The sequence below is a fragment of the Mus pahari genome, chromosome 6 (genome assembly GCF_900095145.1).
Source record: "Mus pahari chromosome 6, PAHARI_EIJ_v1.1, whole genome shotgun sequence".
Taxonomy (NCBI): Eukaryota; Metazoa; Chordata; class Mammalia; order Rodentia; family Muridae; genus Mus; species Mus pahari.
Window position 1 is genome coordinate 80,531,985 of NC_034595.1, and position 16,405 is coordinate 80,548,389.

General features: G+C 49.6%; 3 protein-coding genes across 3 annotated transcripts in view; 2 read left to right on the forward strand and 1 right to left on the reverse strand.

Annotated features, from left to right (window-relative positions):
• Positions 1-12,788, forward strand: part of Bsdc1 (BSD domain containing 1) — a 25,604-nt gene extending 12,816 nt beyond the window's left edge. Inside the window, exons 10-11 of the mRNA XM_021200037.1 lie at positions 9,455-9,558; positions 11,376-12,788. Coding sequence (XP_021055696.1) covers positions 9,455-9,558; positions 11,376-11,408 — 137 coding nt within the window. The 3' untranslated portion in view covers positions 11,409-12,788. The remainder of the gene's footprint in view (positions 1-9,454; positions 9,559-11,375) is intronic.
• A 522-nt stretch (positions 12,789-13,310) lies between these two features.
• Tssk3 (testis specific serine kinase 3) lies at positions 13,311-14,873 on the reverse strand. Its single transcript, XM_021201070.2, has 2 exons — positions 14,559-14,873; positions 13,311-14,028 (listed from the first exon to the last, which is right to left on the reverse strand). Exons 1-2 carry the CDS (start codon positions 14,719-14,721, stop codon positions 13,367-13,369), a joined length of 825 nt encoding a protein of 274 aa, XP_021056729.1. The 5' UTR covers positions 14,722-14,873; the 3' UTR covers positions 13,311-13,366.
• A 377-nt stretch (positions 14,874-15,250) lies between these two features.
• Fam229a (family with sequence similarity 229 member A) lies at positions 15,251-16,051 on the forward strand. Its single transcript, XM_021201059.1, has 3 exons — positions 15,251-15,438; positions 15,518-15,664; positions 15,787-16,051. The coding sequence occupies exons 1-3, from the start codon at positions 15,302-15,304 to the stop codon at positions 15,887-15,889; spliced, it is 387 nt and encodes a 128-aa protein (XP_021056718.1). The 5' UTR covers positions 15,251-15,301; the 3' UTR covers positions 15,890-16,051.
• The last annotated feature ends 354 nt before the right edge of the window (positions 16,052-16,405 follow it).

The window sequence follows — 16,405 nt, forward strand, 5'->3', positions numbered from 1 at the left end:
GAGCAGTCGGGTGCTCTTACCCACTGAGCCATCTCACCAGCCCCCTGTCACATGGTTTTAATGTTTGCCTATTCACAAACCTCGGGGTCCATATTCTCCTCAGTTTACAGATGAGAAAAGTGTTGTCTAGAAATGTTAAGTAACTGTTTAAAATTGCTATGACAGAGAAGTGGGAAGCTAGCTTCAGACTCGGGTTATGTTGGCCTGCAGTCTGTGATCATGCCTTACCTTACTTTACACTTGGCCCATTTGTAGCCTTTTAAACTATTCAGCTTTGCCCTTATTGGGGGTTCCTGTGGTGTTGATGTTAGAGTTCTTCTACCTGTGGAGTCCTGGGGAAGTCAGCTCTCTAAGCCTTTTATTGTGAACCATGGAGACACACCTTGGACCTAGCCTGGGGGGTGAAGTGGATGCCCATGGGCCTCAGGTGAGCCCGGTCCAACAGAAGGGCTTTAGCTATATCTGAGTAATGGAGTCTTCGACTAGAGACCATGTTTATGTGGAAGAACAGCCTTGACGGAAACTTCCGAGCCTCCAGTCTGTAACACAGTACTTCTGTTCTGCTTTGTGCAGTGAGGTCATCCATTGAGCTCCTCCTGCTCTTTATGAGACATAGAAGGGGGTGGGGCAGCAGGCACAGGCTTTGTGATGAAACATGAGCTGTATGGGACAGGTCTGACACTGGAGGCTTTCAGAATGGTTCACCAAGGAGACGGGTGGAGAGTTAGTGCGGGTGCTGGGGGCTTAGTTCAGCTGGAGGGGCATGTTTTAGAGGTTATGGCTACAGCTCCCATCCCATCTTTCTCAAGTAAAGGAGACACAGAAGAGCGAGGAGAGTTGGTTGGTTCTCTTTTGTTTGTTTTTTGAGACTGGGTCTCATTATGTACTCCTGACTGGCCTGCAACTTGCTGTGTGAACCAGGCTGGTCTGGGATTTACAGGGCTCCATCCTCTTCCTCCTGAGTGCTAGGATTAGTACACCCAGCCAGAGTGGGTTGCTTTTGGGTTTTTCTTTTTTAAGATTTATTTATTTATGTACATGAGCACACTGTAGCTGTCTTCAGACACACCAAAAGGGGGCATCAGATCCCATTACAGATGGTTGTGAGCCACCATGTGGGTGCTGGGAATTGAACTCAGGACCTCTGGAAGAGCAGCCAGTGCTTTTAACCACTGAGCCACCTCTCCAATCTCTGAGTGGGTTCTTACTGTAATTGAGCATCATGATCTGGCCTTGGAGGTTTAGACTGAGTACCAAAAGCAGCAGCGTCCAGAGCTCAGCTCACTCATAAGTCATGGGACTGCAGGAATGTCACTGCTCTTCTCCAAGCCCCTACTTTCTCATCTGCAAATGGAGATTGTTTCCTGATTGTCCTCAGTCAGGGAAGCAACTTTGGTAGCAATTTCTGCTCTGGGGAAATGAATGTTCTCTGTTGCTGTGATAAACACCATGCTCAAAAGCAGCCTGATGGAAGAGGATTTGTTTTATCTTACACTTCCAAGTAGCTGTCCATCTCTGTAGGAAGTGAATCAAACTTCAGGCCAGGAACTTAAGGCAGGAACCTGGAGGCAGGAGCTGATGCAGGAGCAATGGAAGGGTGCTGCTTATTGGCTTGTTTTCCATGGCTGGCACAGTCTACTTTCTTTTTTTTTTTTTTCGACCCACCCCCCTTCCCTTTCTCCCTCTTGCTCTGGCCCCACTCACTTCCAATCCCCCCTCCCCCCATCAATTCTAGCCGCCACCACCACCACCACCTCCCTTTCTGGCCCTGTGCATTCCCGCCCATAGGTTTTTTTTTTATTTGTTTCTCATTGCGGATGGTTGTTAGCCACCATGTGGTTTCTGGGATTTGAACTCATGACCTCTGGAAGAGCAGTCAGTGCTCTTAACCACTGAGCCATCTCACCAGCCCCACAGTCTACTTATGTAACTCGGGACCACCTACTCAGAGGTAGCATTAGTTACCGTGGGCTGGACCCTCCCACATCAAACAAGAAAACGCCCCACAGAGAGACCAGGCTGGACCCTCCCACATCAAACAAGAAAACGCCCCACAGAGTGACCAGGTGGAGAGAGGCCGTTTCTTTATTGTGGTTCCCTCTTCCCAGATGACCCTGACCCTAGCTGTATCAAATTGACCAAAGAAAACAAAATGTAATCAACATTGTGGTAATGATAGGTGATAGTCTCTTTATTTTCTGTATTTAGACCTGTGTTAAGTACTGGATATGCCTGTCATTAGAGTCACGAAGCCCTCTAAGATCTGTACAGTTCCCTATTTTTCTACTGGTCAAAAACTACACAGGTGGCTGGGCAGTGGTGGTGCACACCTTTAATCCCTGCTCTGGGGAGGCAGAGGCAGGCAGCTCTCTGAGTCCCAGGAAAGGTGGGGCTGTTCTCTGTTACACAGAGAAACCCTGTTGGGAGGGATAAGCAGGGGGACCTACAAAGGCAGAGAGGTAGCTGAGCAGTGAAGAACACTTGTTCTTCCACAGGGCCTGAGTCCAGGCTCCAGCAACCACCAGGCCTCTCAAACACACGGTAACTCCAGTTCCAAGGGATCTGAGTTTCTCTGTCTTCTAGGCTTTGTGCCAGCTGCACTCACATGAACTGACACACATACATAGACGTAAAAGTGATAACATTGAAAAGCCCATCAGCCCCCTGAAGAGAAGAGGGAGGTCACATTGAAATCTGTGACAGTCTGTAGGAAGGTAGAGGAGTTCTCAGTGGGCCTGCAGGTGTGGGTTGTGGTCATGGACTTCAGGTGACACCATCTCTGTTGTACCTCCCCACCCTGCACTGTGGTCTGTTTGTGAGTTAGGATCTTAACTATGTACCCCAGACTGTCTTCAAATCCTCCCTCTTTTTTTCAAGATTCATTTTAGTCTATATCTCTGTATGTACGCTTATATATATTCAGGTGTCCATGGAAGCCAGAAGATGGAATCAGATCCCTTGCAGCTGAAGTTAGAGGTGTTTGTGAGCCAGCTGATGTGGGTGCTGGGATCTAAACTCGTGTCCTCTGTGAGCAGTAAGCCCTCACAACCACTGAGCCCCCTCTGCAGCCCTGGCCTTGAACACCTGATCCGCTTGCCTCTGCCTCCTAAGCGATGGGATTGCAGCTATGTGCATCAGGCCTGGCAACCCCTGTGCTTCTGCCCAGCCATGTTTCCTTGTTTCATCACAGGTACAGATTAGCTGAAAGTTGGGATTAATCATAGTTCAAGTTTAGCCAGGTAAAATAAGAAGAAAAACATCCAAATATATGAAAGAAACAGAAGCCAGGCCTGCTGGTGCAGCTCTGTAATCCTAGTGCAGGGAGACAGAGAGAGGGAGTAAGGAGGTCACTGTCATCCTTGGCGTCAGGAGACCTTGTCGGGGGTGGGAGTGTAGGCAATCAGAACAGTAGTTTGTGAGATCTTATCAAAAGGATGGAATAATGGGTGGGATTGATTTCCTGGCATCTGTGTGGTGGCTCACCATCCAGAACCCAGTTCCAGAGATCTGACTTCCTTTTCTGACCTCTGAGAGCGTTAGGTATGCATGTGGTACACATACACACACCCAGAGGATTCAGACACATAAAGTGAATGATTTGGTTTGGGATCTGATGTCCTCTGGTCTCTCTGTCTGCACTCAAGCAGAAACCCACACACAAGTACACATGGTTAGCAATAGATGGCTAAGGCCAGGCATAGTGGCATGAGCCTCTAATGCCAGTGCTTAAGAGGCAGAGGCGACTCTCTGAGCTCCAAGCGAACCTGGTCCAGGACAGCTACACAGTGAAAGCCGCTCTCCAAACAAACAAACAAATGTAGTAACTCTAGTAACTCTTTGAAAAAATAAAATTTTGATTTTTTATTGGATTTTTCTTCATTTACATTTCCCCCTTCCTGGTTTCCCTCCCCCCTGCTTCTATGAGAGTGTTCCTCCACCCACCCACCCTCTCCCACCTCCCCACCCTCAATTCCCCTTCATTTGGGGCATCTATAGAGCCTTCATAGGAAAAATTTTTATTTCTGATACCCAAGGTTATCCTCTGGTCTACACATATATGTACACATGTACATGTGCACACATACAAAGAATTACCATTCTGTTTGGAGTTGGGCTAGTGATCAGATAGGGATTGGAAAGGACAGAACTGATCTCTGACTGCTGTTAACCACCCTCCGTGCTACCTTGCACACACAGCCCGAGATAGGACACACCCCAAAACAAGTGAGGGGAAGCCAGTGTAACTCAAGGTGGGAACAGTGGAAACAGGACAGGTTGCAGAAGGTTTCTCTCTGTGGTACTAGAACCTGAACCCAGGACTTGCCAAATAGCTGAGGATAACCTTGAACTTCTGATCCTTCTTGCTTTCTACCTGCTTCCCAAGTGTTGGGATTACAGTTGTATGACAGCATGAGCCGTTTACATGGTGCTGCGGTCCAACCAAGGCAAGCACTGAATTGACTGAGATAGATCCTCACTTCTTTTGGCAAGTCAAGAAAGGATCTCAAGCTAGGTGGTGGTGGCGGCGCACGCTTTTAATCCTAGCACTCAGGAGGGAGCAGAGGCAGGCGGATCTCTTGAGTTCTGAGGCCAGCCTGGTCTACAGAATGAGTTTCAGGACAGTCAGGTCTACACAGAGAAACCCTGACTCGGGGAAAAAAAAAAAAATAAAGGCAAAACAACAAAAGAATCTCATAATAGCCTAGGCTGGCCTTTGTTTGTTTGTTGGTTGGTTTGAGACAGGGTTTCTCTGTATAGCCTTCACTGTCCTGGAACTCACTCTGTAGACCAGACTGGCCTCAAACTTAGAGATATACCTATACCTGCCTCTCCCAGGGACTGGGATTAAAAACATGTGACACCACTACCAGGCCTTAAGATTTTTTTAAAAAATTATTAGATTTATATTTTATGTGTAACAGTGTCTGCCTGCATGTATGTGTGTGAACCACATGCATGCCTGGTGTCTGGAGGCCAGAATAGTGCCTCGAATCCCCTGGAACTGGAATTATAAAGATGGCTGTGAGCAGCTCTGTGCCAACTTGGATCTGAACCCCAGTTCTGAATAAGAGCGGCAAGTGCTCATAACTCCTGAGCTCTCTCTCCAGCCCCCTCTTTATGTGCCCATGAATTCAGGTAGCTGCAGAAGAGGTGTCAGCTCTCCCGGAGCCTCCTGATGTGGGTGCCGAGAGCCCAGCCGAGGTCTTCTGTAGAAGCAGTACACCTCCTTAGTGACTGGACCATCTCTCCTTCCGGAGCCTTGAACTCTTGATCCTCCTGCCTCTGCTTCTCAAATGCTAGGAATTCTAGTGTGTGTCACCACTCGTGTATATACTATACTCTGTTCTTAGTCATCTCTCTCCCTGATAGAAGACCTTAAAAAGTAAGGTTATATACCCGGCCGTGCTGCGTAATGGACCTACGTCTCCAACACCCAAGGCCTGGCTATGGGGACTGTATGTAATGGAAGGGAAAGGGGGAAGCTTGGGTACTGATTGCTTTTCCATCTGACACCCGTACCACATCTCCGTTGCCAGGCTGGCTCTGTGTGCAGCAGGACTGCCAGATTGTGTTGGCCTCTTTGGCCCTCAGCAGAGCAGGGGAGGAAGTTGGGATGAGTGTGTGCCCTACGGCCCTGGGTTAAAGGCCTACTGCACTAATACCTGTGGAACCTGTTTTTAATCTCTATTTATCTGAGGAAGTAGAAAAACAGTGACACAAAAAGGTAACTGGGCAAGAGAGCCCCAGGTTAGTAACCACCAAGAAAACAGAACACAAGGCTCCATCGAGAAGTCGGAATGTTCTTAAACAAATCTTGTAACTTGTCCTCTGTGACAGAACAGGTGGCTCACGTCTGTGCTACTGAAGTCTTCCTCTGTCCACTGTAAATTGGGACTGTTGATAGATGCTCAGAGGGCAGATGTGAAGTGTTCCCAAGAGCTAGTTGGTGAGTTTCTGCTTCTAGAAGGGTCTGCCCTAGCATATAAGCCTGAAGGGGTCCAGAGATGAGGGGAGGCTCTGGTGGCCACAGCCTAGCTTTTGACCCACAGGAAGCCAATCACGCCGACAGATAAACAGAAACATGCCCTGAAGGAAAAGTGCCAGGAGACTCCATACAGGATCAGAACTTGAGTCTTGGTTGTAGGTCTGCTCTGACTTGCAGTGGAACATGTAAATTACTTAGCTCTGAGACAAGGCTTTTGAAAGAAATATATGGCCTTACTTCTCCATTTGTCAAACATTCATTGCATTTCAACATGTAAATGCACATGACACTTATTTCTCAAACAGCAGCTCGTTTCTTTGTAGAGTTAACAAGGAAATCTAATACAGAATCCTGGGCTACACCTGGCCTGCTGAGTGAATGCAGAGGGAGGAAGAATTTGTGTTCTAGCAAGCTTCTCCAGTTATCGTTGCAAAGATGGTGGTTTACCCCCAACTACATTTGAGACTGGATCTCATGTTTCATAGGCTGGCTTTGAATTCACTGAACAGTAGAGGATGACCTTTTGAACTTCTGACTTCTACTAAGTGCTACAAAGGTGGGCCACTGCCTAGATTTTTCAGTGCTGGGGATCAGACTTAGGGCTCAGTGCATGCCATGCTGTACCAGCCAAGCTGCATCCCCAGCTCTTCTCTCAGCGGAATTTGAATAATTAGCAGTTCAGAATAATTACCCAGTACTCCACAGTAGGTGCAATGGTCAAGTGTACAAAAGAACAGTGGATTTTGCAATTCATTCCTTACTGATAATTTTAACATGAATGGTCTCAATATTGCCTAGAAAAAAAAACATGCCTGAGTATGTTTAAAGTAGTCATCACATTGTATGAGAACCACACAAAGCAAGAGCAGGAAACTTTGTATGAGCAGGGCCAGGTCATAAATACTGTAAGTTCTTTGGACTGTAGAGTCTGCTGACATGGCTGAGCTCTGCTGTGAACACATGGAAGTGTCCATAGACAACATGTAAACAGACACACAGATGTGATCAAAAATGTTTTTAAAGACTTGAATTTTTTATTTTTTTGGTTTTTCCAGACAAGGTTTCTCTGTGTAGTCCTGACTGTCCTGGAACTCACTCTGTAGACCAGGCTGGCCTCAAACTCAGAGATCTGCCTACCTCTGCCTCCTGAATGCTGGAATAAAGAGGTGTGCCACCACTGCCTGATGACCTTAAAGTTTTTATTTTTGAGACAGGGTCTCACTGTCTCAAAATACCAAGAAAAGGAATGATCCACCATACCTATGTAGCTTTTAATTTTTTAAAGATTTCCTAAGTATGAGTGTTTTGTCTGCATGTATGTCAGTATCTGACATGCATGTCTGGTGTCCTGGGAGGTCAGAAGAGGGCGATGGATTCCCTGGAGCCAGACTTAGGGAACATTGACTGCCATGTGGTTGCTTAGAATAGGCTCAGGGTCAAGAATAGCAAGTGCTTGTAAGCACTGAGCCATCTCTCTGGGGTGTGTGTGTGTGTGTGTGTGTGTGTGTGTGTGTGTGTGTGTGTGTGTGTGTTGGTTGGGTTTGTGCATTGGTACAGCCTTTTTAGCTAGAAAAGTAGGATGGGTCCCCTGGAGCTGGAGTGACTGGTGGTTGCTCAATTTGAGTGCTGGAAACTGAACTCGGGTCCTCTGCAAGAGCAGTATACATTCTTCACCACTGAGCTATTGCTCTGCCCCCTCCGTGTGTGTGTGTGTGTGTGTGTGTGTGTGTGTGTGTGTGTGTGTGTGTGTGTGTGTNTGTGTGTGTGTGTGTGTGTGTGTGTGTGTGTGTGTGTGTGTGTGTGTGTGTGTGTTTGTGTACACATGTGTACCTGTGCATGGACAAGTAGAAACACCTCGTGAGTTAGTTCTCTCTCTTTCCATCATATGTGTTCTGAGAATCAAACTCAGGTCAGGCAGTGGTGGTGCACACCTTTAATCCCAGCACTTGGGAGGTAGGGGCAGGTGGATTTCTGAGTTCGAGGCCAGCCTGGTCTACAGAGTTAGTTCCAGGACAGCCACGACTGCACAGAGAAATCCTGTATTGGAAAAAAAAAGAAAAGAAAAAAGAGAATCAAACTCAGGTTGTAAGACTTGACAACAAAGGTCTTTGCCCACTAAGCCATCCTGCTGGCTCCTGTGTTCCATAGAAACAGTGGATTGGATTTGATCCACAGACAATAGTTGTCCAACTGCTGACTTAAAAGGTCTAAGAATACTAGGTATCGACTTGATGTTTTGGGCATCAGGGGCTATATAAGAAAAAATGTACATTCCTTTCTCTTTGGAGCTCTTTATACTTTTTCTATTGGACGGTAAGCATAGTTGGCCCATTATATGTCGCAAAATAAATGCAGTGGAGAAAAAAGAGCAGAGGGAAGGGGAAAGGTTGCGTTTTAAAAGAAGGCAGTAGAGTGTGCCTAGCTCACAGTTTGAACCTCAGCACTGTATAAACCTAGCACGTGTCGTACATGGGAATCTCATCACTTAGAGCGTAGAGGAGTGAGAATCTTTACATAGTGAGGTTGAAGCAGGGGCACTGAGAGCCTGTCCCAAGGAATTGTACATAGGGTAAAGTAGGCGTGTGAGCTAGGTGGTGCTTCAAGGCCTGTAGTTGCAGGCCAGCCAGGGCTAAAGTTTCTCAGGGAGAGGCAAGTCGGTTTTTCTTTCACCCTCAGAGGACAAAGGCAGAGTGCACTTGTGCCAGAGCATGCATATGAAGCCAGAACAGTCTCTAGCGCCGTCTCATGAGGGGAGATGGGGGTGGGGGTCTCACCCTTAGACTCAGGAAGCAGGATTAGGTGGAGCTGTGTAGGTTCAAGGACAGCCTGGTAACAACCGAGGATACATGGTGAGCCGAGGATATATGGTGAGACCCTGCTCAAAAAAAAAAAGGGGGGTGCAGGTTGGCCTAGAAAACTCTAATCAAGGCTCATCTTGGACTCCTGATCCTTCTGCTTCTGCCTCCCAATCGCTCGAGAACACAGCATATGCCTCCACACCCGACTTTATGCAGTCCTGGGCTCAGAACCCATGGCTTTGTTCATGTAGGCACCGAGCTACAGCCCTGGCCCTAAGTGTATGGAGTATGATATGTTGCTTGGGTTCTTAACTAGACCTTGGGTGTTACATGTTTTACTACTGAGCTATGCTACTGCTTCCAGGGTTTTTCCTTAGACTTCTACCAGTAAGATCATTGAGCCCAGGGCTGGAGAGATAGCACTGTCAGCTCCTCCAGAGGTCCTGAGTTCAATTCCCAGCAACCACATGGCGGCTCACAGCCATCCGATACCCTCTTATGGTGTGTCTGAAGACAGCAACAGTGTACTTATAAATAAATCTTAAAAAAAAAAAGATAATTGAGCCCAATTAAAAGTGGTTACAGGTAAACGAGTGTGTGTGCCTAGCTAAGTCTTTATACACTCCCTCCGTGGCACACGCTGCTTATCGCATGTGGCTTGTGATTCCAGGCTCAAGCACAGACATCAGCGAGGACTGGGAGAAGGACTTCGACTTGGACATGACTGAGGAGGAAGTACAGATGGCGCTTTCCAAAGTGGACGCCTCTGGTGAGGTGAGTAGGTCTAGCTAGCAGGACAGGCTAGTCCATGGGCAGCAGGGTAGAGATGCTTCGCCAACAAACCTTGCCACCCCACCCCTTCAGGGCAAATCCCTACATCTATCTGAGCTAATGCTTGCAGGAAGTGAAACGAGGCTTTCCAATCTAGCTCGGAACAGTTATTATGGGGCTCTGCTGCTGACCAATTCTAGGGTGTATAAATGAATGAATTCTTGACCTTAGCTCTATCAGAGTCACCCAAGGAACAAGAAGAAACAAACACACACACACACACACACACACACACATGCTGAGCACAGCTCGGTGGCACACACACCCAGTGTGATCCTAGTGCTCAGGAGAAGCACGGGGAGGTCACTGCCTAGAGTGCGTAGGCCTGGGTTGAATATAGGGATGCTGAGCACTGGCTGGTCCTGGCCTGTGACTTAGGAGACCTTAGCAAGCTCCTGGCCTTGGAGACAGACGGCCTTGCACTGAGTCATTTAACATCCCTTTCCTCATCTGAAATACAAGTAAAAAAATAGCTGAGTGGGGTGCCTGTCATATGATGTTACTCCGACATTAGTGACCGGGGTTTAAGTATAAATGGGCTTTTTATTGTTTTTATTCTTTACTACCTCCCCATTTCTGCCAGAAATGACATGTCACACCTTTAATCCTACCACTCAGGAGACAGGGGCAGACAGATTTCTTGAGTTTTAGTTCAAAGCCAACCTGGACAATATAGTGGATCCTAGGACAAATAGGGCTGCGTGAGAGATTTATCTCAAAGCAAAACCAAAAGAAGTAGGCAGTTTAGAAAGACAGTCTGCCTGTGAGCCTCAGTCTATATATGGCCCTCTCTCCTTTCTCTCTCCCCTCTCTTCTTCCCCTCTCCTCTCTTCCTTTCCTTTCTTTCCTCCCTGAGTGGGAAGGGTTATCACTGACTTAACTGTAGCCCAGGTTGGCCATGAATTTGCATCAGTCTCATGCACCAACTTCTTGAGTGCTGGGATTGCAGGCATGGACCACCAGGCTCAGTGATAAGGATCTGGTTTTTCATTTTGAAAAGCTGGGGAATTAATGCAGAGGCCTCCGTGATGTCCTATGAAGGACTTGCTAGCTTATGTCTTTTAGCTCTCTTTAGATCCAAATATACTTGGCTGGGAATATGGTTCTGTAGTAGAGCAATCACCAAAGCATTCAGGAGTTCCTAAGTTTGGTGCCCAGCTCTGAAAGAATGTGCAAACATACAACAAAATCCGTGGCAGGAGGGGGAGAGTCCATTTGACCTGTGACAGGCACACAAGTCCAGACTCCCTAAAGCTTTCAAGTTAACAAGAGAGGGAACAGTTTTAGCTGGGTGGTGGTGGCATAGCCCTTTAATTCCACCACTCCAGGAGGCAGAGGCAGGCAGATCTCTGTTCAAGACCAGCCTGATCTACACAGCCAGGGCTACACAGAGAAACCCTGTCTCAAAACAGAACAAACAAAACCAATAGGACAACCACCAAAAGTAGACATTAACCCTGCAGCCCCCGTGCCCCTCGCAGCCCTTGGCCTTTGCTCAGCAGGGAACAATCTCTCGTGTAGGGACTGGCTGCTCCAAAGGCATCCCATGCAGGGTTGAGTGTAGTTAGTGGAAATATTTCCTTTAGATCTGAAGCCATCAAAGCAGCAAGCCCCTCTCTCAGGCAGCATGCATCTGTGTTACATTCCCTAAAGCCAAGGATTGTTGTGGGGACAGCGGGTCCAGTGGTTGCCTAGCTCAGTGGGGAAGGTGGGCTCTGGGCATCAGTGTTTGTGTTCTCAAAATCTCCTCACCTTTGCAGCTGGAAGATGTAGAGTGGGAGGACTGGGAATGAGGGGAGCCGGAGCAAGCAGCTCCCCCACCCTCGGCACATCCCACCTCCCTCGCTCGCTAGTCTCGGCCAGCCTTGGAAGACACTGAGAATGTCCCCCCAAATGGCCTCTGCCATCCAGAACTTGGTACATAATTCTGATGGCTCCCTGCTGGCCCTCTGCTCACACCTTGGAAGAGCCTTTTCAAATACAGATTCAGAAGTCTGATTTGTGCCAACCTTAGGATGACCTAAGGGGAGGACCCCATACCCCATCACCGGAGAGCCTGCATTTCCCTGCTATTGTAGGGATTCCTACTGGGAAACCTCGAGGGGTAGCTGTCTCCTGCAGAGACAAGAGCTGAAGCACTGGTCTCATTGAAGACAACACGTACTACCCCATAAGCTAGTAAGCCAGCAAGAAAGGCCATGCCACCTGCCCTTGACTACACAGGAACAGTACACAGCATTTTCGTTCCTGACCCAATGAGGAAGAGGCAATGATCTCTGGGAAGTTTGCCTCTCTGGAATCTCCATCCCAACCATATCCCATTTCTGGGAAGGTCCTATGGGGTTCAGAATCTTAAGACCAAACCTTGACTCTTCTCTAACCCACGCCGGGATAGCCCTACACCTTCCCAGGGCCTTTATGTCAGATGCACCCAAGTCCTTAGCCCATCTGTGCCACCGCAAGAGTCTGCTCTTGTATTTCTTCCCCTCCCTTCTCAGGGAGGGAGCCACGTTCAGGCCCTGGTAGGATGACTGCTCCGAGCAGCTACCTACCTTGACTCCCATAGCTTAGGACACAAGCCAGCTCTGAGCTATATGAAGTAGTGAGCAGGGATGAGTACTCACAGTCCATCACCAGGCCAACTTCTCCTCAGCTCTCTGGTCTTGAAGGGATGTGCTGGGGCAAGCATCCTGAGACTCCTGTCTCCTGCAGAGGCCCTCCTTCCCGAAGACAGCCTGGGGCTCTTACCCTCTTGAGACTATGAGGGCCACATGAAGACCTGGTGCTGCGCGGATGCTGCCCTGGTGATGTGTGCTGGGGCATCCACCAGTGACTTATTTAAAGGGGCTTGGTCAGGGTTGCTGTGAATGGTGGGTACTGCAGACCTTCAGTGAAGGGGGTAGGGTGGACAGAATGCTAATTTTTTTTTTGATGGGATTGGTTTTTCTCTTTGTAATTATTTTAATCAACTTTTTGGTTGTTTGTGCAATATTATATATTTTAAATTATAATGCATCTCCCCAGAGTATTTTGTAGCTGGGAAAAGAAAAAAAAAAGTAAAGAAAAAAATTCTAACAGCTGTTAGTTTTGTAATTAAAAAGGAACAAAAATAAAAAGTTTGTCCTGAACCTTTTACAGATTTGCCATAACAGCATTAAAGTGATCGAACAGAAGCCAGAAGTGTCTGGGACGTTTCTGTCCCCTTGGCAGAGGCCCCCACAGTTACAAGCGTGACTTTCTGCCTGGAACAGGGAGCATAGGTGGGGTCCAGCCTGGGTGATAAGGATGCTCCCCATCTCTTCCTAAGCTTGGCCTCTGGTTTGAGAAAGGTTTGGGCCCAAGCAGCTTCTCACCAAGCCGAGGAGTCAGGAGGCCAGGCCTGCATTCCACATGCGTTGGCTTTTATTTGGAAAGCAAGTTGTAGCACCTGAGCGGTTCCACGGGATCACCTTTCTGTCCTCACTTCTCTCTGCCCGCTGATGCTGTTAGGGCCTAACATAATGAGCACTAACTAATCACCTATATGAAAATCATTTGAGAGCCATTAATAAAAGAAAAATCTAAGTAAGGCCCTTAGTTCCAGGAAGGGCTTTACAGGGGAGGTGAGAGGCCGGTGGAGCCGCAGTAAGGAAGAAGTCGACTATGGGATAAGTGAACTTAAAGTGTAAAATATAGATCACCATTTTAGAAGCGGGTTTTTCAGTTTGCTTTCTCCCCCTACTTTATTGGGGAGGACTTGCCATTGCTTTTATCAAGTGCTTGCTAGCCATGGGTGCCAACTAACTTCTTCAATTGAAGGCCGGAGTATCATGTCTGGTTCCAGGAGCCGCTTGAGCAGGTCCTGGCATTCGGTTGAGATGCCCAAATGAGTGGGGAAGGACACCCCCTTCTGCTGCTGCCACAGCATCTTGGGGATATCTGTGTCATCAAAAGGTAGACTTGCACAAAGCATTACATACAGGACCACGCCCATGCTCCAGACATCGCCTTTCTTGCTATCATGGGGTATGCCCTGTAGCACTTCAGGGGCGGCATAGGCTGTGCTGCCACAGAAGGTCTGGCTCAGCTCCCTGCGGGACTTGGGGAGCACCTTGGCAAAGCCAAAGTCGGTCAGCTTCAGGTTGAAGCCCTGCAACAAGGCGTTCTCACACTTAAGGTCCCGGTGGGCCACGCCACAGCCATGGCAATAGCGAATAGCCTCAACCATCTGGCGGAAGAGGGCCTTGGCCCGGCTCTCGGGAAGTGGCCCTCCGTTCAGCACACAGTCAAAGACATCCCCTCCCTCAGCCAGTTCCATCACCAGGTAGATTTTTCCATCTGCTGACTCGAGCATCTCATACACCTGGATGATGTTTTTGTGGTCCAGGGTACGGACAATCTGGAGCTCGCGAGGCAGGAATCTCTGGATAAACTCTGAGGGAAAAAGTGGGGAGACAAAATCAAGATCAAAATGTCCTGGTTCCTCCCTCTTAGCTCCTGCTTTCCAGCTTCCGGACACCTACCATGTCTAGGTGTTCCTCCTTGACTCCCTGACCAGTCTCGGGTGTCTCTAGCAGCAAGTATAGCCTTTCATCATTAGCTCATCCTTGGAACCTCCTCCCAGCAGCCTGTGAGATCACAGATGAGGGATTTGGGAAGTTCAAAGCACTTGCATCCCACTATGCTTTCCAGGGATCCTATTGTCCTGTCCCTCTTCCACCTGTGTGGTACCAGTTGCTGCTGTCTTCTGGCCAGCGCCTCTTGGGACGGGAAAAACTGAGGACCCTTTCTTTACGTTGTGCTTCGATTGTGGCTCTGGAATGGTGTGAGGAGCCTGGGTTCCCTACATCCTTCTATTTAGGGCAGAAATCTTTCTTGCTTTCTGCCATTCTGACTCAATGATCTGAGGAAAGGGCCTACCCATGCTGGCTAGCCCACCCTTCCTCCCAAGGACCCCAGCTCACCTTCTGGCCCTCCCATCTTGTCTATAATTTTAATTGCCACTTTTCTTTGATGTTTTTTGGAAAATGCTTCTTTGACTTTTGAGTAGGTCCCTTCCCCAATGGTCTTGCCCAGCTGATACCCATTGGAGAGTAGAAAGTCCTCCATGCTGTGTAGCGCCTCCATCTTGTCACCCTCTCAGCTCATGCTGCCTCCGCGAGGCAGCTCTACTCCACCATCGCCCTCGCCCTCCGCCTGCTTCTTTTCCCCCCAAGGACGTCATTCACAGCTGCCTCCAGGGCTAGAACATTCTCCGTCTGAACACAGCCACAGGTGGTGGGGAGGGAGAGGGCCAGACATTTTTAAACTCCTGCCCAATTGTGATGTAAATGCTGTGTGACCCTGAGACAACATGGGCAGTGTCCCTAACTTTCCCTCACCACCGCCAGCAAACCCAGCATGGGTTAAGTCATTCTTGAGTAAGCCACCGAGTGGTAGCAATGCTGGGGAACGGGCCTGGGTGGCTGCATAGGTCAGGGATGCGGGCCTTCTCCATGTGGGCTCCGCTTCCAGGCAGGTCGTCCTCGCCTCCGAAGTCCCCATCCAGCTGTTGGGAAAGAGTGCAAACCGGTCACCAAGGTGCGTTCGCCAGAGCCCTCTGGCCTCAGGCCCGGGCCCTCACTAAATGCCCGAACGCTCCGGGACTGCCTAGAATTCCAGCGAGGAACAGGCTGTGTGAGGTCAGCACGCAGAGATCGGGGTCACAATGCAGTCCTCCCCTTCGACGCTGGGGCCCGGGCGCGCAGCAGACACCTACCAGGCTCCGCCTGGACCGGAGCGTCCTCCCGCGGCCAGGGCTCGGGCAGTTGCTTCCAGCCTGGGACCGGCCTCGGCCTCCGGCAGGTAAGCCACGGCACAAGAGACGGGCACGGGCAGGGAGCACCTAGGGGCCCGGAGCTGCCTGACCGCCACTCCTATACAGAGTGCCCCGGGGCCTGGACATGAGTGCCCAGGAGACCCCACAGGGTCGAAGATTCCCCATTGAGGCCGGAGACTCCCCTGGCCTTGCCTCCGCCCCCGAGTCCCAGGATAGCCCGGAACCTGTAGCTACGGATCAAAACCCTGTCAGGTGAGGCCGTCGCCCCACCCCTCGGCCCTGCCCCATCGCCATCCCTATCCCCAAAGAACCCAGGCGCATCCCTTGGCGTGCCCCAACACTTTGCGCCCCCTGTCGCCTGCCGCTTTCGCCAGGCCGCTCCGACGCTGCCCGGGCTGCCACTGTCTGACGCTGCTGCACGTGCCCATCGACGTCTACCTGGCCATGGGCGGGAGCCCCCGGGCCCGTGCTACCTGAGTGCGCCTGCGCACGGCAGCTCTGCAGGAGCCGGGACGGACGAGGCCAGCCGCGGGCCACCACGCTGAGGTCGCACGCGCCGAGCACGAGACAATGATGCACATTTTAAAATAAAAGAATGATGCACATTTTAATAAAGCACAGCATAAACTGTTCTTTCCACTCCGGGCTGGCCGTGTATGTGTATCCGTCGGATCGGGCCCACCGACTTCTCTGACCCAGCCAGTATCACTCTTGGGCTACCTCCACTCTTAGACCAGCCTTCCGCCCGCCTCTGCTTCCCTGCCCTCCTCCCGCTAGGGGGTCGTCACCTTCTTCCAGGCATTTCTTGGTGGTTACTTCCCCTTCACCCGGTTGTCAGTCTCCTTTCTCTTCCTTGTCTTTGGGTTTGTCAATGAAATCTTCATTCTCTGCGGGACACTGACTGCTTAGAGCAGCTTGGGACAGAAGCAAGAAAGGGAAAGATGAGGGGCTGGTGAGATGACTCAGTGGGTAAGAGCACCCGACTGCTCTTCC

What these genes read in the sequence shown, in the direction of transcription:
- Tssk3 (XM_021201070.2), bottom strand. Translation starts at nt 14,721, where the DNA reads ATGGAGGCGCTACACAGCATGGAGGACTTTCTACTCTCCAATGGGTAT. An exon ending in CAAGATGGGAGGGCCAGAAG is followed by an intron (nt 14,029 to 14,558) that starts GTGAGCTGGGGT and finishes TTTTTCCCTCAG; the next exon opens with AGTTTATCCAGAGATTCCTG.
- Fam229a (XM_021201059.1), top strand. Translation starts at nt 15,302, where the DNA reads ATGCAGTCCTCCCCTTCGACGCTGGGGCCCGGGCGCGCAGCAGACACC. An exon ending in CCGGCCTCGGCCTCCGGCAG is followed by an intron (nt 15,439 to 15,517) that starts GTAAGCCACGGC and finishes ACTCCTATACAG; the next exon opens with AGTGCCCCGGGGCCTGGACA. An exon ending in ACGGATCAAAACCCTGTCAG is followed by an intron (nt 15,665 to 15,786) that starts GTGAGGCCGTCG and finishes CGCTTTCGCCAG; the next exon opens with GCCGCTCCGACGCTGCCCGG.